The sequence below is a fragment of the Macaca nemestrina genome, chromosome 1, assembly GCF_043159975.1.
Source record: "Macaca nemestrina isolate mMacNem1 chromosome 1, mMacNem.hap1, whole genome shotgun sequence".
Classification (NCBI taxonomy): Eukaryota; Metazoa; Chordata; class Mammalia; order Primates; family Cercopithecidae; genus Macaca; species Macaca nemestrina.
In genome coordinates this window covers 54,795,994-54,823,961 of record NC_092125.1, presented here as the reverse complement: position 1 = coordinate 54,823,961, position 27,968 = coordinate 54,795,994, and the positions used below count along the sequence as shown (strand labels likewise).

Here is a 27,968-nt window from a genome sequence, read left to right as displayed (position 1 = left end):
CAAGCCATGCAGAACTGTGAGCCAATTATACCTTTTTCCTTTATAAATTACCCAGTATCAGGCAGTTCTTTATATCATCATGAGAACGAACTAATATGGATATGTTTAATTTCACTAGATATTATTTTTTAAATGCCAGAACAAAAAATGATTCTATCATGAACAAAATAAAATTAACAGGAGTAAAATAGATTCAATCATGCAAAAAGTATTTTAATGGTATAACATATAAATAATTTTATATATGCAGCAATCTGAATTATTCTGTCCCCTCACTTTGATAAGAAGAGATTGTTTTTAGTGAATTCTACCATAAACAGAAATTGAGTATTCGTATTGTCCTAACCTTCACAATGAGGTGGAGAACTCCATTTTCCCATGTAGCATGTTATTTCATTTTCTTCAGATAGCCTGAAACCATCTTCACAAGTATAACTCAATTTAGTCCCATGTGCATAATTTTCTTGTGAAGACTTGGATGAAATAATGCTTCCATGTTCTACATGAGGTGGCTGTGTACATGGAATCTTTTCTAAATGAAGAACAAAAATCAAAGGGTCAAGAACAAACAAAATATTTAGATTGAAATATAAAACTAAATACTATTTTGGATTTTAAAGTGAGTACACTTTGAACAAATAAAATTATTTAAAAACTAAAACATATTAGAAACTTACAAAGATATATTCCTCTACCATATCTATGTTACCATCCTCTTGTTCAATAATCCTCTTCAGTCATGTCCTATTCATCATGATGATTAAAACATACATGAATTGAAAAGTTACATGACATTGACATAATATTCCAAAGATTTGGGCTATATTTCATCCAAAAAACTGAAAGAGTGGTTATTAATGAGCCTACATCCTAATTTATTGTGTCAGGATAAAGGAGTAGACACAGAGAAAGAACTTCTCTCTTGGTTACACAAAGCACAAGAGAGTATTAACTTCATTGGAAAGAATTAAGTAAAACAAGTTATCCATTACTGACCAACACAGCGTGGTATTGACTGCCATCTTCCATCTTTGCACATCATTTCTTCTCCTTCCTGAATCAGATAATTTTCTTGGCAAAGAACAGATACTTTTTCTCCATCTCGATAATTCAATGTGGTTGTCATAGTCCAAGAATTGGGAATCTGAGGTGGAGGTGGGCATAACTGTATTTGTGCCACTAAAAATTATTGAAAATATTAAAAATATGATTAATATTAAAATAAAAATTTAAATATTTAAATATTAAAATTAGGCTTTTTGATTAAAAATCATAATTTCTATGATGAAAATAGAATAAATAGAATATTCAATAACTATGTTTCATAAATTATCACATCTTAATTGTGATGTTCTATGTATACATATGCTATACCTTTCAACTGTGTAACAGTTACATTAAACGATAAAATTTTTGGCTTGTATTCTCAGATTTTCTTGTAGTTTTTTCATATATTCTTTGTATAATAAATTTTGCATAATTTATGTATTATCGATTTTAATTATTTTGAACCTTTAGAATGTTTAACGGTATTACACACTCTTAATTACGTGCAATAATAAAAATTGATATCTATGATCAAATGCATTAGAATTGGATTAAAACCCTCACAAAATTTTCTGTCAATAGAATCTAACTAGCCAGAAGTAGAATTACATTTAGTTAATAATCAATTTGGTACTGACACTTGACCAATATAAGCATTAAATATATTCACTAGTAATTTATCGTGTGCTATTTGAAGCTTGAAACTCCCCTAGAGCTTTTATTTACTAGCTAACCTATACTGTTTAGGCATATTTAAATGGATGGTATGCACCCAGTCTAATGCATTGCACAGCCTGTTATATATAGTTTATATATATACTAATATATATAATCACATATAAAGTTATATAATCACATATAAAGACACCTTTGTAAACTCACAGCTGAGCTCTTGTTAAATTGCGATACGTCAGAAATATCTTATTTTTTCATAATATGAAAATGAAGCATGTCCTGTTTGACACTGATGGGGGAGTTTAGAAGCATCTAGGAGCATTCAGCCCTCTATAATCCCTTGATTTGCTTCCTCCTATCACAGTGTATGCTCTACCTCTCCTAACGCTTTATGCAAGCATACTCTAGGAAACCATGGCAATGATTTCAAGTGTCTGACATTTTGTTATCAATTCAGGAAGACGTTTGGGTGAATAAAACTTTATAAAGGTTATTTATTGATAACTTCAAGTTTTCTTTTTCTGCCTACGATAATTAAAGTATTTCACAGTTTATCAAAAGTATTTTGACTTATTTCTATTTTTCAATATTTTAACATGTTTTTAGCCTTCTTGTCAATTTATTTTTCTTAAGACAAATGAGCAACTATTTATGCTTGAATGATAATTTCCTTCTGTTTTTCTTAGGTGTATGTTCCTGTCTACTTTCTTGATTGTAGTACTTGTTACTTTTATTTTTTTTTCTTCTAATGCACGTTGTGATGTCAAATACATCTCTGTTAAAGCTGTATCCCATTGATTTCAATGTGTACTGCAATCATTATTACTCATTTTAAAAGTATTTTCTGATAGTAAGTAATTGAGAAAGAGATTGTTTATTTAACAAATTTGTGACACAGCCAAATATATTTAAAGAACATTCTGATCCAGTATAGCCTAATTCTACATTTAGTGTGTATGCACATTTTTATTTGTAAATAATACCATCAGCAAGGTAGACTACATGCTATGCAATTAAAACACTGTTTCAAAACATTGCAATTTTCCCAGTATTCTTTGACAACAGAATTAAATTACAAACCTGCAAAAATAGGTTATCTAGAAAAAATCAAATATTTGGAAATTAAGCAATAGGCATCTATATAAATGATCATCAACAAACAAACCACAAGGCAAGTGAGAAAATATTTCAAATAAAATAAAAATAAATCTCTCTCTCCTCTCTCTGTCTCCCCACACACAGAGCATAAACACACACACACACACACACACACACACACATATGTAACATTTTGGGACACAGCTAAAGCAGTGCTCAAAATGTTGGTGCTTTAAAGTTTTATGTTTTCAAAGTGTCATAGTTTATGACCATGTTTTCGTTTTCCACCCTAAGATTGAGAGAAGTGAAATTAAAATTGAAGTCATCAGAAGGAAGAAAACAATAAAGTCAGTGAAGAAGAGAAAACAGACAAAGAAAAATAGAAAAGGGAGAAAGCTGCAAAGCTAAAATTAGTAAAATATAAGAAATCTAAAAAAATAGCAAATGGAGAAAATTTAAAGGTATTATAATTGGTTTTTGAAAATATTAATAAAATTGGGAAAAAAGTAAAACAATGATCAAGATTTTAAAAACACGATTAATATTGAGGGTGAAAGAGGGCAGTGACATCAGCAAGATGGCAGTATAGGAAGCCACAACTCACTGTTGCCCTGGCAAGCACACTGATTCAATGATGATATTGGAAACAATTCCCTTTGTGAGAAATCTAGAAACCAGTGCAAAGCCTCTTGCAACCCCCTAAAGTAAACAGAAACCAATATATTTTGGCTGCTTCTCCCTCAGAGAGGAAAGGTAAGAGTGAACTATGTGTTTATCATGTTAGTGTTTTGGGGAGCATCTTGAAGTACTGGTTTCTCTCTTGCTTGTGTAGGAGCACTTAACGATACCTGTAATATTCTAGTTTCCTGGGAGTAAAATAAAGAGCTAGGCATGGGGTGATGTCAGCAACATGGCAGGAGTGGAAGCTCCTGACTCTTCTCCCACCCAAGAATGTCCTAAACAAACATCTATTCATGAATGAATTCCTTCTGAAAGAAAGTCAGAGACCAACAAAGGGACTCCTACTCACCAGGCAAGGAAGAAAACATTCACATTGAACAAGTAAGAAAAGTTGCCACACACTGGAGCATGGACCCCAGTCTTGTGCACTGCACCATCCAATTAGAAAAGGAATCTCAAAAACCCAATTTCTCGTTGTGGAGAGGAGTCTTTGGATCTCACATAAAACATCCAAAGTGTAAGATTTCCTGTGCTTTGGCTCTTAATTCACTAATTTTGGAAGCAGAGGAGATTAGACACATGAGAGTCTCTCTAGATCACAGGAGAAAATGTGGTTTGATACAGGTGCTGAAGAGCTTCCAGAAACTTCATTCCCTAATAGCAGTTCAGAGAATGGGCTGAAAAAACACAGACCCCTGTTCCTCCGAAGAAAGGGTTTTATGAATATTCTTCCTGTGGCTACTTGGAGGTCTAAATTCTAAAAAACTTGCAGTCTGGATTCTAACGAACTCGCATCGGGCACTTCTCTAGCCGGTTCTAGTGGCTCACCCCAGTGACAAATCCAGGGACACTGATCACTCTTTCAACTAGTTTGTCCACACAAATTTGAGTGTCCTAACTTTTATAACTTTCATTCAGGGACTATATCGTAAAACTCTTGGTTCTGGGAGTAGAGGGCACAAAATATATCCGGAGTCTATCTAGACCACACACAAAAAAATGGCAGTTTTATATGGGTGTGTAAGCACTTTCAGGAGCTTCATTGCCCAAGAGCAGTGGAGAGAAAGTGTGTTTAAAATGCAGTTTTATGTCTCCATCAAGTGCTGCAACTTTTACTTACCTCCAAAAGGACTCTATCCAAAAACTCTTAATTCTCACAGCAGAAGATACTGGAAATATACCAGTCTCCCTAGATCATAAAGCAAATAGGTGGTCTTAAAATGGTATGTAAAAACTCCAGGCGCAACGCCAAATTGGAGCAGTGCAGAAAAGGCAAATAAAAAGTGAATGGTTATATAAAATGGAATTTCCACAAGATTGTCAGTGGATTACTCAACAGAAACCTTGCAGGACATAAGGAAGTGGATTGATATACTCAAAGTTCTGAAAGAAAATAGCTGCCAACCAATAATTCTAGATTCCACTATTCTGTCTTAAAAACAAAGGAGTGATAAAAGCTTTCTGAGATTAAAAAAGGCTGAGAGAGCATAAGGACACTTTTCTGCCTTACAAGAAATGCTAAAGGGAGTTCTTGAAGGTGAAAGAAGAGGATGCTAATTAGTAACAAGAAGGTGTTAAAGTATGAAACTTACTAGTAAAAGTAAGTACAATATGAAATCCAAACACTCTAATACTTCAATGGTGATGGGTAAATATAGCTAGGCAAATAAAGGTTAAAAAGCAAAGCTACTAAGAACAACTGAAGCTACAAACTTTGTTAAGAGATATGAATTATAGAAAGAAGTAAAGTGTATCATCAAAGACAGAAAACATGAGAGGGGCAGAGTAAAATTTAGAGATTTGGTATATAATCAAAATTCAGTTTCTATCAACTTAAAATAGACTTTTGTAAGATATGTTATCCAAGCCTAAGGATAATAAAGCAAAGCCTCTAATAGATACACAAAAGATTAAAGAAGAAATCCTAAGCATATGACTACAGAAAGACACCAAAGTATAAATAAAGCAAGCAAGAGAGAAAGAAACAAATGGTTTAAAAACCAACCAGAATACAATTAATAAATTGCCACTATAAATCCTTACCTATCAAAATTACTTTATATGGAAATGGAATCTATTCTACAATCAAAAAGCCTAGAATGAATAAATTAAAGATTAATACTCAATTATAAATTGCTTACAATTGACTTACTTCACTGTAAGGTACATTCATAGATTGCAGTGAAAGAATGGAAAAAAATTTATAAAAATAAAAACTAAAAGAGGGCAGGGGTAGTTATATTTATTTCAGACAAAATAGACTTCATGGAAAAACTGTACAAAGGGACAAAGAAGGTTACTATATAATGATATCAGGGTCAATTTGTCAAGATAATACAACTATTGCAAAGATATGTATACACTCAACATCAGAGCAACTAAATGTATAAAGGAAACATTTAGGAATCTGAATGGAGATGTGGACTGCAACACAGTAATAGTAGGGGATATCAATGTTTTACTTTCAACATTTAGAGACAGCATCCAGACAGAATATCAATAAGGAAACATTAAACTTGAACAATAATTTATACCAAATAGATTGGACAGACATATAAAGAACATACTACTTAAAAACAACATACAATATTTTCTTCTCAAATGCACACCGAACATTCTCCAGAACATGTCATATGTTAGACCATAAAACAAGTCTTATCAAATTCAAGAAGACTGAAATCATATCAAGTATCTTTTCTGACAACAATGGTATGAAAGGAGAAATCAAAAAAGGAGGAATTAGGGAAAAGTTAAAATTAGGTGAAAATTAAACAATACACTCTGAAGCAATAATGTGGTCCAAAAATTTAAAGAAATTTAAAAATATCTTGAGAAAAAGGAAGATGGAAACGAAACATGGCAAAACTTATGGGATGCAGCAAAAGTACTTCTAAGATGGACATTTATAGGAATAAATGCCTATATCAAGAAAGTGGAAAAAACTCAAATAAACAATCTAGTAGTACACCTCAAAGAAGCAGAAAAACATAAACAAATTAATCAATCTCAAAATTAGTAGAAGGATAGAAATCATAAAGCAAAAGTAAGAAAAATGAGCTCCAAAAGCAGTACAAAATATCAATGAAAGAATTGTTTTTATAAGATAATCAAAATTGACAAAGCTTCAACAAGAATAACTGAAAACAGAGAGATATGGTTTAAAGAAACACCATCAGAGATGAAAAAGGAGACATTACAACTGATACCACAAAAATATAAATAATAACGAGAGACCATTACTAGCAATTATATACCAACAAATTGAATAACTTAGAAGAAATGGATAAATTCCAAGACACACACAGCCTACTAAGATTAACTCAGAGGAAATGGAAAAATCTTAACAGACTAATCCTAAAGAGAGATTACATCAGTAATAAAATGTCTCCCATCAAAGAAAATCCAAGACCTGATGGCTTCATTGCTGAATTCTACCAAACATTTTAAAAAGAGCTAGTAACTATTTTCTAAAGCGACTCCAAAATTGGAAGAGGAGATCATTTTTCTAACTTATTGCAGTGGCCCAGCATTACTCTGAAACCAAAACCAGGCAAGGACACAACTCAAAAAGAAAACCACAGGCAAACTCCCCTGATGAACACAGGTACAAAAAAACTTCAACATTATATTAGCAAAACAAATCCCACAGCACATTAAAAAGAGCATTTGCTATGAACAAATGGGTTTAATCCAAGGAATGTAAAGGTGGTTTAACATAGGCAAATTAGTAAACGTGCTGCATCACATTAACAGAAAGGACAATAACCATACGATCATTTCAATAAACCTAAGTAGAAGTTAGGTAAAATATAAATATAAATATTTTTAAAACTTCAAGAAAATATAAAATATAAAACTTCAAGAAAAAACTGTAGAACATGTACACTTCACTGCATGTATACATTATTTGCTTCTTTAAGGACCCTAAACATATTGAAATGTTGACAGTAGATTAGTTTTTGTATCGGTTGTCAATGCTTTCTGTATATCCTAGACTGAGAGACATTAGTAAAAATATTGAGGCTAGTGAGTCAACGAACGCAACTGGAGAGCAAAATACATGTATCGAATGTGGGAAGACTGGAATAAACCCTACACTATTCAAGTGAAACAGTAGGTGTCAATATGACTAACTTTTCAAAATAGATAAACAATAAATTAATAGATAAACAGATGACTAGATAGATGGACAGATAGATGAATAGATGGTTACGTAGATGAATAGGCAGATTGATTAAATAAATGAATAGATAGAAATAGATACAGATACATACACACATACACACAAACAGATACATAGTGGTTATTGGAATAGATAGAGGTATAGGCACCGGAACATTTGTTGACAAGAAAAGGAATGGGAAGTACTGGTCCTCCAACAGTAATGATGACATGGAATGCCTGAATGTTAATTTAAAAAACCAATGAGTTTATGTGTTTTTTTTTTCCTTTTAATAGTAAAGGTAAGTTATTGACATGGCACAGTGAGTATTAAGAAACAGTGTTTCCGTTAGTTTCTAAATTACCTTCGTGGTTCAGGAGCATTTGTAATAATAAATAGCTAAAGTTTTAAAAGACAAAAATGTATGTATTATTCTTCCAAATGAGAAATAGAATACGTTTCTGAAAACAAAATAAGAGCTTACTTGAGCAGGTCACTTCTGGATCCCACTTTCCATTTATGCAGACTGCGTGTATGTGTTCTTTTTTTCCTCTACATCTGTACCTTATGTTAGAATTATGATTGAATTCCTTCTTGTTTGCTAAATTTCCCTCAATTATAATTAAATTTGATGAGTTGCACTTCTTAAGTTGATCTGTTGCTATAAAATAAATATATTTTTATGAAAATTCAAATTATATGAATCAAACCGTTACATAAACATAGCTAAAAGTTAATAGTATCAGCATAGTAAAATTATGATTTATCATTATAAATTTCACCAACCAAGTTATTCCTGATCACATTGCCTCAAAATGCTATTATGTAAAAATATAGGCCCTGTATTCGGTTGCTGAAATGTCAAGAGAGAATATCTATCATAAGACAATTTGTACTTCGGTAAATATAAAATATCACTGAATATTTCATTGGATGAACAAGTGGAATTGGACATTTAGGACTCTTACCATGCAGGACCCAGGAAAACTTTAGGAAATAACTCAGTTTTAGAAAAAAGGGAATGAGGGTCCCCAAGATCCATCCAGTTAGTCATCAAAGAGTCAAGATGATTTTAAAGACTTGTACATCTCAAATCACACTGTAAGTGAATCACCTTGGCTTCTTGCTGATCAGGACATGAGACTTACAGTGTGGAGTCCACCAATGAGATTTACGTCCTGACTCAGTCCCTGACTACCTCATGTCACTTAGCTATATCACTGACATAGAGGGCCTGTGGCCCACCAACCCTCCAGCACATTAACTTATTTTGGCTGATATGGAACAAACTGAAAAATTACTGCTTTTGGAAGCTTTAAGAGAGAAAATAATCCTATGGGAGAGTAGTATTTGGTTAACTTTGTTTCTTTGCTTTGCAGTGCCAAAAAGGAGTACCACATAACAATGATATTTTTATTTTACATAAAATAGTTATAATTTCTCAGTAACAGTACTCATATTTAATCATATGACAATTTTTTAATATTTTAATTTTTTAAAGAAAGAGTCTTACTCTGTTGCCCAGGCTGGAATGCACAATAAAGCTCACTGCAATCTCGAACTCCTGGCCTTAAGCAATCATCCCTCCTCAGCCTCCTCAGTAGCTGGATTACAGGCATGCACTACCACACCTAACTAATTACACAATTTTTTTTTATAGAGATGGGCTTTTGCTATATTGCCCACACCAGTCTCTAGCTCTTGGCCTCAAGCATTCTTCTTGCCTTGGCCTCCCAAACTGTTGGGAGTATAGGCGTGAGCAACCAACCTGGCCTCATATGACAATTTTATAAGTAAAATGTTGCTTCATGCTTTTAAATATAAACAATACTGATGTCAGAGGCAGAAAGAGTCATAAAATTATATTGCTAACTTTATTTTTTCTCTCTAGACACACGTTGAATTATAAACAATATGAGAAAGATTGGTTTCATTATATCGAAGACTGGACATTTTGAGCCATATCTGTAAATTTCAAAAATTCAGTTGCTAATATTGTTTTTACAATAAAAATATTAAACTTTATTAAATGTTGATTTAAGAAATGTATTCTCACCCACACACTGAGGAAGTTGGGTCCATACTCCATGAATACACGTAATTGATCTGTGCCCAATCATTGTAAATGATTCTGAGCAACTGAACTCCACCGAATCTCCATAGTAATAAGGAGGGGAAGAAAGCTCGGAATAGCCATGTTCAAGTTCAGGTATATCTCCACAGGTACTCTCCTCCTCTACGTAAATTTTACAAAAAAGTTTATTGTGAAAACATGATTTATGTGCTTTAGATCCAAAATACAAAAGTTTTGACAAGTTTAAATATTAATATTTTATACATTACCAATACACACTGGCAAAGTTGTCCACGCTCCATCAACACATTGAATTTTATTAGGTCCCTTCATTAGAAACTTAGGATTGCAATAATATTCCACCACTTCACTGTGTCCATATTCTTCCTTTGTTTTTACCTTAACATTCCCATTGAGGAGCTCAGGAGGTGGACCACACGACTGTACTTGCTCTATGGTAGAAATACTATGTAAATAATGGTTAAATTGACTTAATTCATTAGATTACAGACGATGGAAGCCCAAACAAAATTAAGAAAAAAAATTGATATTAAAGTTCTAATTCTTATTTCAGCAATTGTAAGATAAACATTCACCTTTACATATTGGGAGGTCAGGGGACAATCCAAAGTAGTAGCACTGAACTGAATTAGGTCCAACTCTTGTAAATCCTGGTTTGCAGGAGAATTTCAACACCTCTCCAACTTTATACTCATCTTTCTTGGGATTAGGAACTAAGTGTACATCTATTTTAGGAAGTTCACATTCTCTTTCTGAAAAAAGGTAAAATAATTTCATGAGAATATTTGATTAATCATTGCCAAAGTAAATTTTACATGTGCCACAACAAAATGAGGTTTATATTGGGTCATACATACAGAGGTGCATCAGATAAACATTTTCCCTGTAAAGAATGCTACATACTGTGTTTTATATGCTGTTGAAATTGAAATTGAACTTTACAAGAAATGTTACGGTATTGAAATGTATGTGTTCTAAAAATTGATCTGTAAATTCAACTTGCTTACAATGAATCTAGTTTTAATCACTGATATTTATGAAATTTAATGTTATTTCTTTTATTCAAAACATGAAATTACTCTCTCATATTAAAAAAGACTAATACTACAATTTTAAAATTGGATACATAGCCCAGAATTGGGGCTTTTTAAAAACAAGATGAGTGACGAAGGAGTTTGGACATCAGTTCTCCTCAGAAAGAACAACCAAAGTTACAGGAAAATGATCATAACTTGAAAAATGTCAAAGAGAGGGTGCAGGAACGTCGTAGAGAAATCATGGAGAGAATCCAAAGCACAGAAAAAGACAGAAGCAAGAGTCTGCAAAGGTTGACTAGGATCCTGTGGGACTTCATAGACAGTGTAGGTAGGAGTCTTTTGGGCTCCCTGCAGCTCACCATGTGGATCCAAGCTGTCAGAGAGCTCCTCTGCCCTTGTGAACCCAGACACCGGTGTGAGTGGAGATTTGGATACTTCCTGAGGGCATTACCCCAACTACTAGCTTGAACAGGGTCATTTGATTTCCCTCAGACCTGAGTTACAGTGGTAGGTTTCATGCCTGCAGTGCACTGACACGGGGACTGTTTCTTACCCAGGAACCTCAGCCCTCTATCCTCATAACACCAGAGCTGTACAGACATTCCCTGGCACCTGCTTGGATGTGGCAGTCACCCATAGCTGGCTGGACCCATGGGAGCTACAGCATTCCCAGTAGTTTAACCATCGGGGAGTAGTATTCCTAATGGGAAGGAAGGGAGAGTGCAGTGCAACAAAGGGACGCCCCTTGTGACAAAGAAGACTGTAGCATTCACTTTCCTGTGTGCAAGAGTAACCAGCTTCTTGTGGGATGAAAGTGACTACACCACTTCCAGCAGACACACAGGCACTGTGCTTGGCTCTGCAAGGGAAGCGTATAGATCCATCCCAGGAGCCAGGTGACCCCAGTGCTTGAGCACAGATGTAGAGAGGGGCACATCTCCCCTGCACCCAATTCTGTGGACACAGCTGTGGTCACTTGCAAAGGAGACTGGTGCAGACACACTAGAGGACAGACATTCTAGGGGTGTTAGGGTTGGCTGCATCCCCAGTGGTGATGTGCCCAATGGAGCCAGGTCTGCAAGAAAGACAAGGCCCCTCCCCTCTTTACACAGAACAGCAGTGTTCCTGTAGGAGGGAGCAGGAGAACTGAAAAGCTGTGTGTTTTGGGCTGAGCGAGGCCGTTCCACATAGAAGACATTTTGACAGGGAACTGCAGGGCAAATGCCTTTCATAGCTATCATCTACATTGCAGCCTGGAGAAAGAAAGTGGTGCCTGTGTAACCTGAGTGTACTGGGCACTCGGACTGGGGTGTGACAGGTAAGTGGATCAGGTTCTTGCCTGCCCAGGCCGTGCAGTACAGGCAACTACCTCCCACACTGCAGACACCTAGGAGTCTCTCACCAGGGTCTTTCCCTGACATCCCTGTCAGGCCTGATGCTTGTGCTTATCCTTGTAGCATCTAAAGGTGAACTTAGTGGTTCAGATCCACTCAGTTTGACCCCACCTCCTCAGACCACTGTACATTTCACAGATCAGTCCATTGTTTGGGGCAACAGAGTGTTTCTCCCATAAACAAGGACAAGCATATACTCATCTAATTCTGCTGCAGCTGGCTCTTACCTGTCCGTGCCACTTATTGTCCTGGATGTTGAACTGCACACCCCAATGCAAATTCTGCTGACACTAGGGTATGATGCTGGAGAACAAGGTTAGTTTTCTGTGAAGTCCCCCATACCAACCCTTCAGGAAGCAGTAAGTCTTGTCATACACTCAGTACATAACGACTATAACCAGTAATTAAGAAAGCCATCATGTAAAAGTTATCTCTAACCAAACGACGAACACAGTCTTTAGCCCTGAAAGAACCCAGAACCTAAACCAAATAACCCTATACAACATACATCATAGTACATCCTCCAAGGGAAAATAATCCTGTCTATGGAAAACTACACTCAAAATTAATAGGAAGAGATAGTTCATCTGGATGAGAAGAAACGACTGAAACATTTCTGGAAGTATGATAAAATAGAGTATTACAACACTCCCAAACGATCATGCTAACTCTTCAGCAATGAGTCCTAACCAAAATAAAATATTTGAAATACCAGACAAAGAATTTAAAATATTTATTTTAAAGTAGCTCAGTAGAGTCCAAGAGAAAGTTGAAAAGCAACACAAGCAAATTAGAATAAAAACACTCCAAACATGAATGAAAAATGTACTAAAACATTTTTAAAAAGCAAATAGAACTTATGAAAATGAAAAATTCATTGAAGAATTACAAAATAAGGTTGAAAGACTTAATTATAGGTTACACCAAGCAGAACAACTTGCTCTCAGAGCTTGAAGACAGGTCTTTCAAATTAACCCTGTCAGACAAAAATAAAGAACAAATAATTTTTTTTAACGTATACTTTTTAAAATTATATTAAAATCAGGCAATGGTCTGACAATAAAAAGGCTGCTTATGGAATACTGTTATGTTAAACCTCACTTACAGAATGTTAAATCCTTAGAACTAAGGTTTTTCCCCCAAGAAAAAGATCAATGGAAACATCAATTGCTTTTCAGACTTGATAGTTGCTGCTTCAAAAGGTGGTTTTACACAAATACTAAATTAAAAAAAAAAAAAACTTTAGTACACAATGAATTGGGTGAAATAATTCAGATTCAGAAAGTAAAATCCTGCATATTGTTACTTATAAGTGGGAGCTAAATAATGTGTACATATGGAAAGAGGGTTCTGAGTAATAGACATTAGAGACTCAGAAAGGTGGCAGGATAGCAGTAGGGTGAGGAATAAGAAATTACTTAATTGCCGCTATGTTCACTATTTGGGTGACGAATACACTAAAAGTACAGACTTCACTGCTGTGCAATATATCCATGCAACAAAACTGAATTTGGACCCTCTAAACATATAAAACATAGAAATCAAAATTTTAAAAAAGAAATGAGCACACCATCAAACACCATGGAAATATCTTAAGAAGTTAAATTTATAATACAACTAGAGAGAATCCTGAGAATAATGATGATGTAATATCTGTTATTCCAAAGTCAAAGACACCTTTATTTAACTGAAACTAAACAACCTTCAAATAATTCCCGGTCTTGTCATGTTTATAATTCTTGGTGATTGACATATACATCACAAGGAGGTAAATTACCATCAAAGATTTATTAGTGAAGATGTATGTCCTAAGAAATTAATTAAAATTGGTATTTTGTTAATGTAATCAAGGAAGCAAAACCTAAAATAACATTTCTAATATATTTTATGTTAGAAAAAATGTAAAAATCACAAAATTAATATATTACAAATAAAGAAAACAAATTAAGATATATTTTCAGAATCATATGGAAAGGCAAATTCTAGGTGTCCTGAATATTTATTTTAGCATACAACAATTTTAGTATCTCTACCATTTATAACAATGTTTAATAAATTTGATAATTATCCTGATTCAAATAAGTATAAAATTATCCCTTACATGTTTATAATTTTTAAAAATTAGCAACATCACCAAATATTATTCAAACAATTATTTTTCTTATTTGGAATCCTTCTTTCTTGCTAACTTAGGAAAGTAAAATCTAGAATTCATAAATTAGAATCATACTAAAAAGAAAGTTCATCACATCATAATTTCAAGTATTAATACATAATTACAAAATTACATTTAAAACTATTCTTAAAAGAGATGTCACAAAATAATAACTACAGAAATTTGCTTTTGTATGTGTTTTAATATTAAGTTTTGAAGATTATTTGAGAAACTGACACTTGAATGAGAATCACTGGGATTTCTCTCATAAAAATCTTCTACATAGCAACTCTTTTATTTCTATGTGTGTTTCTTTACATATTTTGTGCTAATTTTATATAAATTCTCTCTGTAATCATATTGTGAATAGCATTGCCTTAAAAAGAAAAGTTAAGATCTTGATTATTGGGTATTATTCAGTTGCTGTATTTATATGGAGGTAATAACTTAGGAAACGTGATTTAGAGAAGAATGTGAATGGACACTCCCTGAATTAGAAATATTTTTCTTCATCTAAAACTTAAAAGCCTAAGTCCTAGTACTGGATATGTGAAATGTTAGTATGAGTTTTTCACTCTGAGGTATATACTCCTTGAAGATTGTAAATCTTGTTTAGCTTAAGTGCTCTGTAATAACAATTCTGTGGAAACCATTCCCCAAAGAAGAGACCTCCCTGGATAGTTGAAATATGAATAAAATCTCTGGATAGGTAGACATGTGCTTGTGTTTTCACCCTTTTCTACTGTCCTATGATAGGTGTTTACAACATCTGGAATGAATCAAATTTAACTGGACCTTTGACACTGCCTTTCATCTACAATTTACTCATTCTCTTTCTCAGCTGTGACTATTTGAAAACTTTTCTATACTACCTAGTACTCTTCCTCCTCCTTTGCCCACACACTATTCAATCTCAGATGACCATGTCTCATACTTCAAAACAGAATCCATCAGCTTCTACCATTTTCCAACCTTACTGCTCATTTTCCTTCCCATCTCCTGTCACAAAGTTGTAAGCAGTTCTGTTGCCACCTGTCACAAAGTTGTAAGCAGTCCTGTTGCCACCGGTCACAAAGTTGTAAGCAGTTCTGTTGCCACCAAAGCACAATACCTCCACAGTAGCTCTGAAACCCTTCTCCTCGCATTTTCTCAGGGCAACTGTGTAAGTCATGGCTTCAGTATTTACAGCTTCCCTCTTTGCTATATCTGCTCTGGTGTCTTCCATCTTTTTTTTTTTTTTTTTTTTCCCTTCAGTGCAAAACTTTCCTCAAGCAATATTCTGAATTTCCTATTTGATGCACAGCCAGAATCTTGAAACAGTTATGTCCACAGTCTGTATTAAATGTCTTGCTCATTATTTTTATTGGCAGATTGTATGTAGGGTCTGTCTCTTCTACTCTATTAAAAACCATTTTTGTTACACTTGTCATTGGCCTCTACCTTGCCAAATCCATCAAACTTTGCGAACTGAACATAATAACTAAATTGCAAATATTTATCATGTCAATAATGATAATAATGTAATTAAATTACAACTTCTTTGACTTTACCATATAAGGCACTATGGCAATAAATGTTTATAAATATTTTAGTCTGCTAACCAAAACAATCCTTTGAAATATTAGAATTGTTTGTAAATATTGTGACATTTTACCAATAAGAGTCAACAAAGCTTCAAATAGACTTGCTGTGTTGGCCAAAGATACAGGCTTAACAAGTAGTGGAATCAGAATTCAGACACGATGACTTTTTAAGCAATCTGTTACAATCCCTTTTCGTTAATAATTTCCTTACTTTTATGTCTATGGCAACATTCTAGATTTTTTCTTCTGTTTCTCTGGTTACTCCTTTTTTTTTCATTTTATTTACTATCTCTTCCTCTTCTGCTTTATATCTAAATGTTGTAATGTTTCAGAGCTGCGTCTTGAGCTCTTTGCTCTTTTCATTCTTTATTCTTATCCAATTTAGTGTCATCATTTATATGATGATACTCCGAAATGCATATCTCCTCACTAGATGCATATCCAACTCCACAGTTCACTTATCCAGTTTTGATTTTCCATTGGCAACTGAACCATAATGTGACCAAGTCAAAAGTTGCAACAGCCCTCTCAAAATGCTTTCTCTCCAGTCAGTACAATTTTCCCAAATGGTATTCCCATTTACCTACATATTTGTGAGAAAACAATTAAAAACAAACATGTGAGTCCCTTGATCTCACTCTTTTTCACACCCAACATTTAGTAACATCACCTGTACTCTCCACCACCAAAATGTTTTCCAAATCAGCCTTCCACTCTGCACCTCCTCTATCATCACTCGCTCTCAGTCCCCACACTTTCTCACCCTACCTGGACTCATTGTGTTGCCTCTTGCCTACAAAAAGTACAGCATCCTGGAAAACAATTCAACAAAACTAGAAATCAAATTATACCATTCCTTTTCTTAAAACTCTTTTATGGACTTTCATCAGTCATAAAATGAATCCAAATGATAGGATGCCCTGAGCTGATCTAGACAATCGTTTCCTTGCCTCCCATCTAGCCTCTGCAGGCTAGACTCTGCTTTACCACCTTGAAATATATTGTTGTGTTTTTACAGCTTTGCACATATTTTTCTTTGCCTTGAAACACTCTATATATACTTGTTTTTCCCACAGAGTCGATCCTTCTTCTAACCCTGAAAAATAGATGGCTGATTAGGAAACATAAATGAGATTCATGTAATAGTTCTCAGAACTTGTCAAAGTTAGAAAATAAAAAACTACACTCAGAAAGTACAGAAATTAACACAAAAGACAGAAGATGTAAAGTAGATGCTAAAAAACAAATTAGCTGAGGAAGTTGTAACAAAGCATAATTTTGGTAATGAGTGCTAGGTTCTAAATAGTTTGAAAGCTTTTATTTAGGGTAACAAAAGCAATTGCACTATAGTCACAAATCTGGAAGGTAGGTGGCCCATAGGAAACATTAATTTAATGCATTATTTTAGAGATATTTTCAAAACCCTCCTCCTTTTCCCAGTTTATGTCAAATCATGAGATACCTTGATTTTAATCAACATTCCTTAAGAATTTCTCTATATAATTCAAATTTTTAAAATTGGAACACAGATTTATTTTCATTTTGAAAAATGAATTTCTGAAAAACCAGTACTTACCATAACATATGGGTAAACCAGACCAACCATTGTCACCGCACACTATGGAGCTAGTGGTGCTTCCAGTATTGCTTTCATAACCATCATGGCATTCATAGTCCAATATGTCATTCAGCTTAAACCATGTGATGCTACTTTTAGCTCTGGCATTCTTAAATACTGGCATATCACAAGATTCTAGTGCATAAAAATTTAGAATATTATTTCTAATGTCATCTAATAAACAACCTGAGTATTTTCCATTCTAAGAAGAAAAAATAAGTACTGTACAAAAATAAGACTGGAGAAAATTTATTATTCGAAAATAGTTGCCAAAATTGAAAGTATATGTTTCTACACAGCATGTTTTTCATTGTGTAGGCTCCTAAATCTATTTTAAGAGCACTTTTCTTAATTCATTTATACAAAAGCACTTATGACAATGCTAGTAATAAAATAGGCCACTACAGGTGTACATTATTTTTTTAAAGAAAATCATAACAGCATTTTGTAAATTAAGAGTCCAGGCTACTTTGTACTTGAGACGTATGTAAAAAGGAAAAAAAAATGATTGAAAAGATGAATTCCTTTGTTATACAAGACATTTTCTCTTTCATAATAAGAAAACCTTAAAAGAAAATTAATAAAAATTTAGTATGAGTTTTTTATGATAACATTTTTGTAAACCAGACTTCATATTAAGCATAGACATTAAAAAAAGAAATGAAAACAGTATGCATTAATATCCTAAATATTAAGTTCACTTAATATGAGCATATTAAACATTACTTCACAAATATTACTGGTAAGTGGGGAGATCACTGGAGGTCAGGAGTTCAAGACCAGCCTGACTAACATGATGAAATCCCGTCTCTACTAAAAATACAAAAATTAGGTGGGCATGAGATGGCGGGTGCCTGTAATCCCAGCTATTTGAAAGGCTGAGGCAGGAGAATTGCTTGAACACAGAAGGCGGAATTTGCAGTGGCCAAGATCACGCCACTGCACTCCAGCCTGGACGATGACAGAGCAAGACTGTCTCTCTCTCTGTCTCCGTGAGTGTGTGTGTGTGAGTGTGTGTGTGTGTATACACATATAAAATATTATATACAGATATACATATATTACTGAGTTGCTTTGCAAAAAATAACACAAACTGAGCCAACTCTTCCAAGAAAATCTTCTTAAATATCTACATAGTGTGGTAGGGAAATTGTGCAGTAGAGGAGAAATTGGTACCGTCTAGGAATGTTTTGCCTCTCTACTACCTATATATTTGCAAAAAATTTGTAAGAGGGAAGATATTCAGAATTGGACATATCCTACGGTGCCAAATCTACAAATTATAGAGTTTAAATTATTTTGATATTATTCACTATGCATCTGTATCTTCATTAAAAACATTTATATCTAGGACAAAGACTTTGATATAAAAGGCTAATCACATAAAACAGGTATATATAACAGTCATAAGGGTCTCAGCTAAAGCAAAATCAGGTTAAACCAGAATACACATAAAGCTTCCTAACTTGTTTAACATAGAATGCTTTAGAGGGGGAAAATCCTGAATGGAAAAGCAGACTAACATTTGAGTAATTAATGTGAAAAGGAAAGAAAATTGATGTCTGTTTTGTTCCTCAAACTTTTTTTTTCTTATCTTTTCAAATGAAATTATATAAGCTCCCACAAAAAGACTAAAGTTAGTAAACTTTTGTGTATCATCTGGATAATCAATACAAATGTAATAAATTACTTACTAATGCACGTGGGTTGAGCTGACCATCCATTTTTCCGACAGGTAATTGATCCTGATGTTTCACCATCTGCTGTTATATATCCTAGTTTGCACTGATATTTTGCTTGTTTATTTAAGGCATATATATACTGAGATTCAGAAATAAACCCATTCTCAATGTCTATATTTGATTTGGAACATGTTTCTAAATGGAAGAGAGTAAGAAAAAGACAAGCATATGTTCAATAACATTTTTTAAGAATTTAAATAATATGCAAATATAAAAAATAATGAGTCATTTGTAACTGAAAACCTAGATAATCATAAACATTTAAATACTTAAGACAAGGAAAATAAGTTCTGTGTTGCCAAAGATATTATATCAAGACTCCTTGTCATTTTTTAAAACAAGGCTCTATTTAAGACACTTACAATTCTTTCTAAGAAATTATTGGAAATCTGTTTGTCTAATGGATTTGGAATTCTTCAGCATGTCAGAACTCAATAGACAATGAATATTATTTCTTAGGAGTTTTTAATCTTGCCTATTTTAGATCTGCTAGGCAATTCCAAAACTCATTTAGCCAATTGGAGTATCTGAGATCTTGTGATGATCTTAAAAAATCTGCCAAAATAACTGTCATAGTCTTTGGTTCCAAGAATTTGAAATGCCATTCTGTGTACTTCAAAGTAAATGGACAGGTGGAGTTCAAAGAAGATGAGAGACAGTAACAGATTTATTTATCTTGAAAGGCCAAAATGATGATTCCTCAAATTATGTAGAACTTAACTTGAAAGAGTGGAAGTTACTGTCTCTGTAAACTGATGATAGAAATTACTGTCAGTTCCTACGTTGCTTCCCAGAACTCAGCTTCATTTATAAACAACTCATGAATAAGGAGAAAATCAGAAGAGGAAACATTAAATATTTTGAATTGAATGAAAATAAGAACATATTAAATAAAACTTGGTGAGAAGATACTCAAATAGTGGTTAGACAGAAATTTTTCATTATATAGCTATAAAAGAAAATAATAAAAACTGGAAATAAAGTATCATTTACAATAAATTCTAACAAAGAAAGCAAACAAAATCCAGCATGAGTATACATTTTGAGAGGTGAATTAACTTACAAAGGTGACACAGCCGTCATCTACATCACAGCCTGGAGATAGAAAGTGGTGCCTCTTTAACCTCATTAAACTCTTTCTAACATATTTTCTTAACAGTGCTTGTAAGTGAAGTTCACTCAATTGTGTAGTTAAACATATTTTCCAAGGAGCTGCTTGTGAGCTCAAGTCAAAAATTTAAAAATCAACTCAAAAGATAACTGCAGTTTTTAAAATAGAGTATAATTAAAACAAGATTTGTATGTGTAATTTTGAATCATACCACTTAAAATGTGGAGGGCTCAGAAGAGATCAACTCTTCTACCACCACTATCACCCCGGCCCTCAACATATGGCAATATCTGTAAAGGTCACATTTTCAGAAAGTCACTTGACCTCTGATTCGACGTTGGATAATACTGTTACCTGCTTCACTGACTGTGACAGTCCTCATCAAAAGCTAACTTGCTCCCCTCCATAAATGTTTTCAAATATCTCAGGATAGTCATTATAATGCTCTAACTGTATCTTTTTGTATGCTTTTTTATGCTATAATTTCTTTAACTCTTCAACTATCTATATATTTTCTTCCATGCCATGATGGTATTCTGTGCTTTATTTGACAAATGTTTTCTTTAAGTGGTTATTTTAAAGGAAATCACAGCCAGTTTGCACTCATGCAGGACACACTCCAATATGTATCTGCTGTATTCACTCAAGTATATTTAAAGTTTTCTGCTTATTTTCACAACATGGTTTGAGGAATTTAGAGTTTATTAAATTGAAAAGTGCTGTGATTCACTGATAATTGACTGTACATTGATAATGCAATGTTGATATCCCAATCTGAAGATGAAGCTAAGACTTGTTAATGATATGACCACCACAAAGTAGCTAAATAACCTGACTAAAGTACAGGGTCTAACTTGAAGAGTAAAATAGTAACATTATTAAGAAACATTTGAGCCCAACAAACTTGCAATAAGAAAGATAGAAAGAAAGAAAGAAAGAAAGAAAGAAAGAAAGAAAGAAAGAAAGAAAGAAAGAAAGAAAGAAAGAAAGAAAGAAAGAAAGAAAGAAAGGAAGAAAGAAAGAAAGAAAAAGAAAAGAAAAGAAAAGAAAGAGAAAGAAGAAAAAAGACAGAATGGAAGAGAAAGAAAAGAAGAAAGAAAAAACAAAGAGGAAAAGAAATAGAGGAACAAGAAATGGAAAGACAGAGACAGAAATAAAGAAAGAGAAAGGAACAAAGAAAAAGAAAGGGAAGAAAGAAAGAAAGAGAGAAAAAGAAAGAAAGAAAGAAAGAAAGAAAGAAAGAGAAAGAAAGAAAGAAAGAGAAAGAAAGAAAAGAAAGAGAAAATAAGTAGTTGACTCTACAAACAGCTCCAAAACCAAAGCAAGGGGCATCAAACTTGATTGAGTTGGTTGATATCAGCAGAAATTGCACATCTAATCAAGCCTTGTTGTTAGCCTCAAGTAATCTACGAAGAAAAAAATAAAAGTAATGGGATCATCTGACACTGAATGGTGAGACACAAAACAGACACTGATGAAGAAAAAAGATTTGGATGAAAGGTCATGATTAGGGTGAAAAGTCATATGCATACTTATTGTAAGCTGATATTAGTTAAAATTCGGGAGTTGGAGGTTACAGTGAGCCATGATCGCACCAATGCACTCAAGCATGGGTGACAGAGTGAGATTCTGCCTCAAAATAAAATAAAATAAAATAAAATAAAATAAAATAAAATAAAATAAAATAAAATAAAATAAAATAAATTCAATAGAGGGTTACTGGAATGCTGGTTAAAAAATTGCTTACTAATACTGCAGAATAGACTATTCAGAATAAGAGTCATTGTGTGTGTGTATGCCCGTGTGTGTATACACACACAATGTACAAAATATACAACATAACACATACTGTATGAGAAAGGTACCATAAAAATTGTTAGAGAATTGTTGAGTTTACCATATTTTATTTAAAAATTAAATATTGCTGTTATCAAGAATAAAATAAAAAGTATTTTTCAAATATGAAAAGATAACATATAACTTTTTAGAATAAAGAATAGTATAATACCTCTGTGCTTTTGAAAAACTATTCCTTTAAAAAGAACCAAAAAAATTCATCATGAAAACAGATTGACAATTATTTAGTAAAAGGAGCAACTTATGTTCATAATGCAAGAAAAAGGAAAGAACAACACTAGCCACAAAGAGAACGCATTTGCATTACATATAATTAAAAGAGATTTTATATTCAGAAATATTAAGATGATTCCAACTAATAAATACCAAAATCCCAAAAAGGTAAATCAAAAAAATATCAAACTGCATTTCCAAAGATTAAAATCATTAAATAACAATTAAATTGTGAACATATACTGTAAATCCAGTTGGTAGTAAAAGAAATGAAAATTTACACTACAGTGCTGTAACATTTTATAGCCATTCAACTTGTAAATATTAAAATGTGACATCACCACTCATTAGTAACATGTAAAAAAAGAAGGAACTGTTGATATAAATATATATTGGAATAAATACTGTAGGAAACCTTCTAGAGTCGAATATGCACAATATCCCAGAATACCCATTTGTACTTAATGTTCTTGGTGTGAGATGACCAACCTCGAGTATTGACCCCCAGACACTGATGCCACTTCGATATGACTTTATTTAGCCAACAAGTATTGTGCTCTCTTTTACTGTATTCTTGACTAATGTCCATTAATAGGAGCATTTATTTTGCTATGTTCTTATCAAGAAATTTGTATATTCACACAATTAAAAAAGTAAAAGTAAATAGGTCCATTGGCAAAACAAGTTAACAAAAACATTTTACAACAGTTAATATAGATGAGTCTGAGAATGTCATCCATGTTACTTACAAAGACATGAACATGCTGGAATCTCAAAGCAGTGTACTTACTGACACGAATGCATCTGGGAGGAGGAGACCAGCCATTCTCCGTACAGTTAACTGTGGTCTGCTCATTTGGAAGACCATAGCCAGGATGGCAGGCAACTTCTATAGAGTTACCCTGTACAAACTTTCTTCTATTATTTTCATTATATCCATTTTCCAAATAAGGAAAATAACATTTTCCTAAGGACCATAACAAGGATAAATAAAGTAAATGAGAAGCATAAATTTGCTAAAAAAAAAAAGTTTATTAAAATTATTGTTACAATGTTAAATAAGATTGCATAAACATCCAAAAAAATGTATAAATTAGTATGAACTAAAATTACTAACAAAGATTTGCACAAAAAGAAATATCAACATTGAAGATTACTTATCTTTAGTTTAAATAATTAAAATATGTATAAACTATATAGATATTCTCATAAAGTCTCTATATTTATTTCTCATATGATTTTCAAGAACTCTTCGTAATAGAAAAGATCTATTCTCATCATTTTGCTTGAACAACTCTTTTCTTGGCCCTATTTCTGTTACATAAGACAAGAGTAATCACTTATGTACTCTTCTGTCTTTAATCTTTGAAAGTTTTATGCATGTATAGCTGTCCAGAGGTTTACTTACTGAGGCATGGTACTGCTGGTGACCACCCATCTTGTGTGCAATGAATGTAATCCCAGTAACTTCCTGAAGGAGTCTCAAAAGATTCGTCACAGTGATAGGAGAAATATTTTCCTACAGGTACTGGAAAGTATGGTCTACGCATGCTCTCATAATATAGACCTCCATGTTTAATGTCGGGAAAATGACAAGGTCTCACTTGCAATATAAAACAAACAAAGTATAAATAATTTTTGCCGTAATAACTCATATTAGAGATAAATTTTGATATCACCTTCTCTCAAACATTTTCTTCTGGAATTACAGCAACCATGACTAGTTTCTTGATCCTGACTGCTCATCTTTATAATCTATTTTCTTTTGTATAAATTAATAACCCATCATCTGGCCATTTTATTTCTCCACTTACAATCCTTAATGGATCCCAAATCAATTAACAGGACAAGAAGAACCTCATTCTACTTTCTCTACTTCTACTAATGTAGTATGGTCTCTTCAGCAATTCTGGAGGTTTTATCAGCATTAATTTAAACTGAGCTTATCTTTTTTTTTTTTTTTTTTTTTTTTTTTTTGAGACGGAGTCTGGCTCTGTCGCCCAGGCTGGAGTGCAGTGGCCGGATCTCAGCTCACTGCAAGCTCCGCCTCCCGGGTTTACGCCATTCTCCTGCCTCAGCCTCCCGAGTAGCTGGGACTACAGGCGCCCGCCACCTCGCCCGGCTAGTTTTTTGTATTTTTTTAAATAGAGACGGGGTTTCACCGCGTTAGCCAGGATGGTCTCGATCTCCTGACCTCGTGATCCGCCCGTCTCGGCCTCCCAAAGTGCTGGGATTACAGGCTTGAGCCACCGCGCCCGGCTAAACTGAGCTTATCTAACTCTATACCAAGTTATGCTAAAGCTGTCAGTTCAGGGTGTACATATTAGCATTAATTGTTTTTTGGAAAAGAGAAACAAGAAATACGACTCTAACATTAAAAAAAAATCAGAAATGTAGCAAATTATCTTCAGAAATAAAACATTTTGTTGAATTTCGTGGCATTTTGTTTGTATTCGATGGCATGCATTCTTACCATAGTTCGAATTCGTGTATCGGAGGAGTATATTATTGACATAAAAAATATAGGTCCATACACGAAAGTTCAAATATATATATATTTTTATATATATATGTGTGTGTGTGTGTATATATATTTACACCATAATTTAAATAGCATACAATTTATATTTCTTTTATAATTCTGGAAAAAGTGATAGAAAATAATATTTACAACCTATATATTGTGAAAACTTAGAATGTAACTTAAGAAAAATCTTTACGTTTGAATCATCATAAATCAGAACTGGAAAGAGGCTAGCGGCACAACAGCTGTAGTGTGCAGACGAGAAGACTTAAGTTCAGAGAAGCGACATCTTTACTTAGTGGGAAGCGTTTGCTAGTTACAGAACTGGCTCCAGAGGCTTGTTGGATGACGCATGACAGCTTCTCTGACCCAGCCTTTCAAACATGGATGCACAGTTTTCTGCTGAGTGTCTCCTCCATATTGGAAAATCTAACTTTCCCTGCTCTGTGTAACCTCCTGAGATACTCTTACATTTTCTTATGATTGCAAGATATTTAGTCTGAGAAAAAAATGGACATATATTAAAGGAAATCATTTTTCTTTTTCTTTTTCTTTCTTTTTTCTTTTTCTTCTACTTTGTTTTGATGGTCTTGCTCTTTCGCCAAGGCTAGAGTACTGTGGCAGGATCTCGGCTCACTGCAACCTCTGCCTCACAGGTTCAAGTTATTCTGCTGCCTCAACCTCTTGAGGAGCTGGGATTACAGGTGTGCGCCGCCACACCCGGCTAAGTTTTTGAATTTTCAGTAGAGACAGCGTTCCATCATGTTGGCCAGGCTGGTCTCCAACTCCTGGCCTCAAGTGATCCGCGCGCCTTGGCCCCCCAAAGTGCTGGGATTAAGGCGTGAGCCCCCGGCTTGGTCAAAAATTACTTTTCTTAGTCAACGATAATTTCGAACTTGTAGCAAGGTTTTCATAGTTTAGGTTTGTTTCTAAAAATCATTTTTCCCACTAAAAGCCACTGGAATTCCATAGAGAAACTAAAGGAACTTGGTCTGTAGTAGGAAAAGTCAAGGAAAGCCTGGGACCTTTTGTTATGCCAAAGCTTAATGGGGACAAGTGAAATATACACAGAAGCCAGCTTCTTAGTGAGATTTGAAACAGATTTGAGCGTCCCAAAGAAATACAATGGCAATTGATTGTAATGCATTGGGTACTGAAAATGATCAGTTTAAAAGGGATTTAGAAGCAACCCTGCTCTACAATATGAATTGTCACCCTTGACACTTTGTTATGGCAACTCTAGTAGATGAATGTACAATTTATACAACACTAAAAGGATATTCAAAATTAAAAATAATGTTCTTGACACCCTATTTTTAAATAAGTGTAAATAACTTATGAGTTGATGAAAGAAATATTGGTCAATACAAATTCAATGAACATTATAAGAAGTTACAATTGCAAATTTTCTGTCAAGTTTATCTTTCAAATAGTGTGGCTTCCAAAAGAATTGGCATGTTGATTTGATTGTTCAGAACTGAAACATCAACTACCATTAAAAAAAAATTCTTAGCATAAGCAACTCACAAAGTATATCATTCATTAATCATAGAAAAATATCTGTTGATTTGATTTACTAGATTCTGAATATAGATGAATACAGATAATATATAAACATAAAGTATTCAGCAAGACAAAAATCAGCAAGGACAATACACCCAAGATATTATTACCAAATTCTGATGAATACCCTCTAAAATCTGTGTTGATGGGTGTGTGTATCTATCTGTCTATCTATCTATCCATCCTTGAGTAAAATGTGAAACCCCGTCTCTACTAAAAATACAAAAAAAAATTAGCCGGGCGCCTGTAGTCCCAGCTACTCAGGAGGCTGAGGCAGGAGAATGGCAGGAACCCGGGAGGCGGAGCTTGCAGTGAGCCGAGATCGCGCCACTGCACTCCAGCCTGGGCAACAGCGTGAGACTCCGTCTCAAAAAAAAAAAAAAAAAAAAAAGTTACGTTTAATTATTAATATTGTTTTAATAAATTGTGTAAATATCATTCAATTCATCTGCTAGAACTACCATAAAAAGTACCACAGATTTCATAGAAATTTATTTTCTCACATTTCTGGAAGCTACTAGTTAGAGATATAGGTATCAAAGGGATTGAATTCTTCTGAGACCTCTTCCTTTGTCTTGTAAATGGTTGTATTCTCTCCATGCCTTGTGTGGTCTTTCTCTATCTATATGGTGTGTCCTTATTTTCTCTTCTTATATAGACACCAGTTATATTGGAGTAGGGCGCAGCTGAATCATTGACCTTTACCATAGTTACCTCTTAAACACTCCTTCTCCAAATGCACTCACATTCTCAGGTATTGAGAGTTTGGACTTTAACAAATGAATTTTGGAAGGATGCAGTTGAGCCAATGCTACTGAATACACAAAGATGTTTCTCTCTACCCAAGACGTTATTCCACTAAATGAGTTACTTTCGCCTTTGGGAAATATAGGTGCGACCCTAATTTCCAAGACATTTTAATCAAGTTTACTCTTACAAAGAGTTCATTGGAGGAGACAAGTTTTCAACTGGAATATCAGATAAGAAAGAATTTGTCATCATTCTTTTCTATAGTGCTTTTAAGAAAGTAAGTAAGAAAGTATAGCCCATATGCTTCTCTAATTCCAGTCATTTCAAACTAGTACTATTTTTCTTCTTTGCATTCTACTTTAATCTATTTAATCTTTATTTGAAAAAATGTACCTGGAACAGTTCAGTTAAAAAAGCAAATAACCGGAGTAATTCCTTTTTTTTCCATTTTGGCATAGATCAAGTTTGTTTTGCACAACAAATAAAACTAGCAAATCATGTGATAGATAATATCATAAAACTTAAAGCTCTTTCCCTAGAATCAAATAAGGTGGCCTAGTTTTGAGAGGAAAGGCTGAGGGAAAAGATACTGTCATAAATTGACAATGGTATTTCCAGTATTACCCTCTGTTATGTTTGTTGAAATATTATAAAATCTTGAAT

At 33.7% G+C, this 27,968-nt stretch overlaps 1 protein-coding gene across 3 annotated transcripts in view; it reads right to left on the bottom strand.

Moving 5' to 3' along the window:
- Window positions 1-27,968, bottom strand: part of LOC105484651 (complement factor H) — a 194,314-nt gene that overhangs the window by 14,835 nt on the left and 151,511 nt on the right. For 2 of the 3 annotated variants that reach the window (XM_071077488.1, XM_071077514.1), the window contains 10 exons: window positions 23,877-24,071; window positions 23,259-23,435; window positions 19,240-19,422; window positions 17,504-17,680; window positions 10,334-10,510; window positions 10,007-10,189; window positions 9,720-9,899; window positions 8,148-8,324; window positions 997-1,179; window positions 347-532 (listed from right to left, as the gene is read on the bottom strand). The exons of the other annotated variant lie outside the window; for it this stretch is intronic. In XM_071077488.1, coding sequence (XP_070933589.1) covers window positions 347-532; window positions 997-1,179; window positions 8,148-8,324; window positions 9,720-9,899; window positions 10,007-10,189; window positions 10,334-10,510; window positions 17,504-17,680; window positions 19,240-19,422; window positions 23,259-23,435; window positions 23,877-24,071 — 1,818 coding nt within the window. The remainder of the gene's footprint in view (window positions 1-346; window positions 533-996; window positions 1,180-8,147; window positions 8,325-9,719; window positions 9,900-10,006; window positions 10,190-10,333; window positions 10,511-17,503; window positions 17,681-19,239; window positions 19,423-23,258; window positions 23,436-23,876; window positions 24,072-27,968) is intronic. 3 annotated transcript variants of the gene reach the window in all.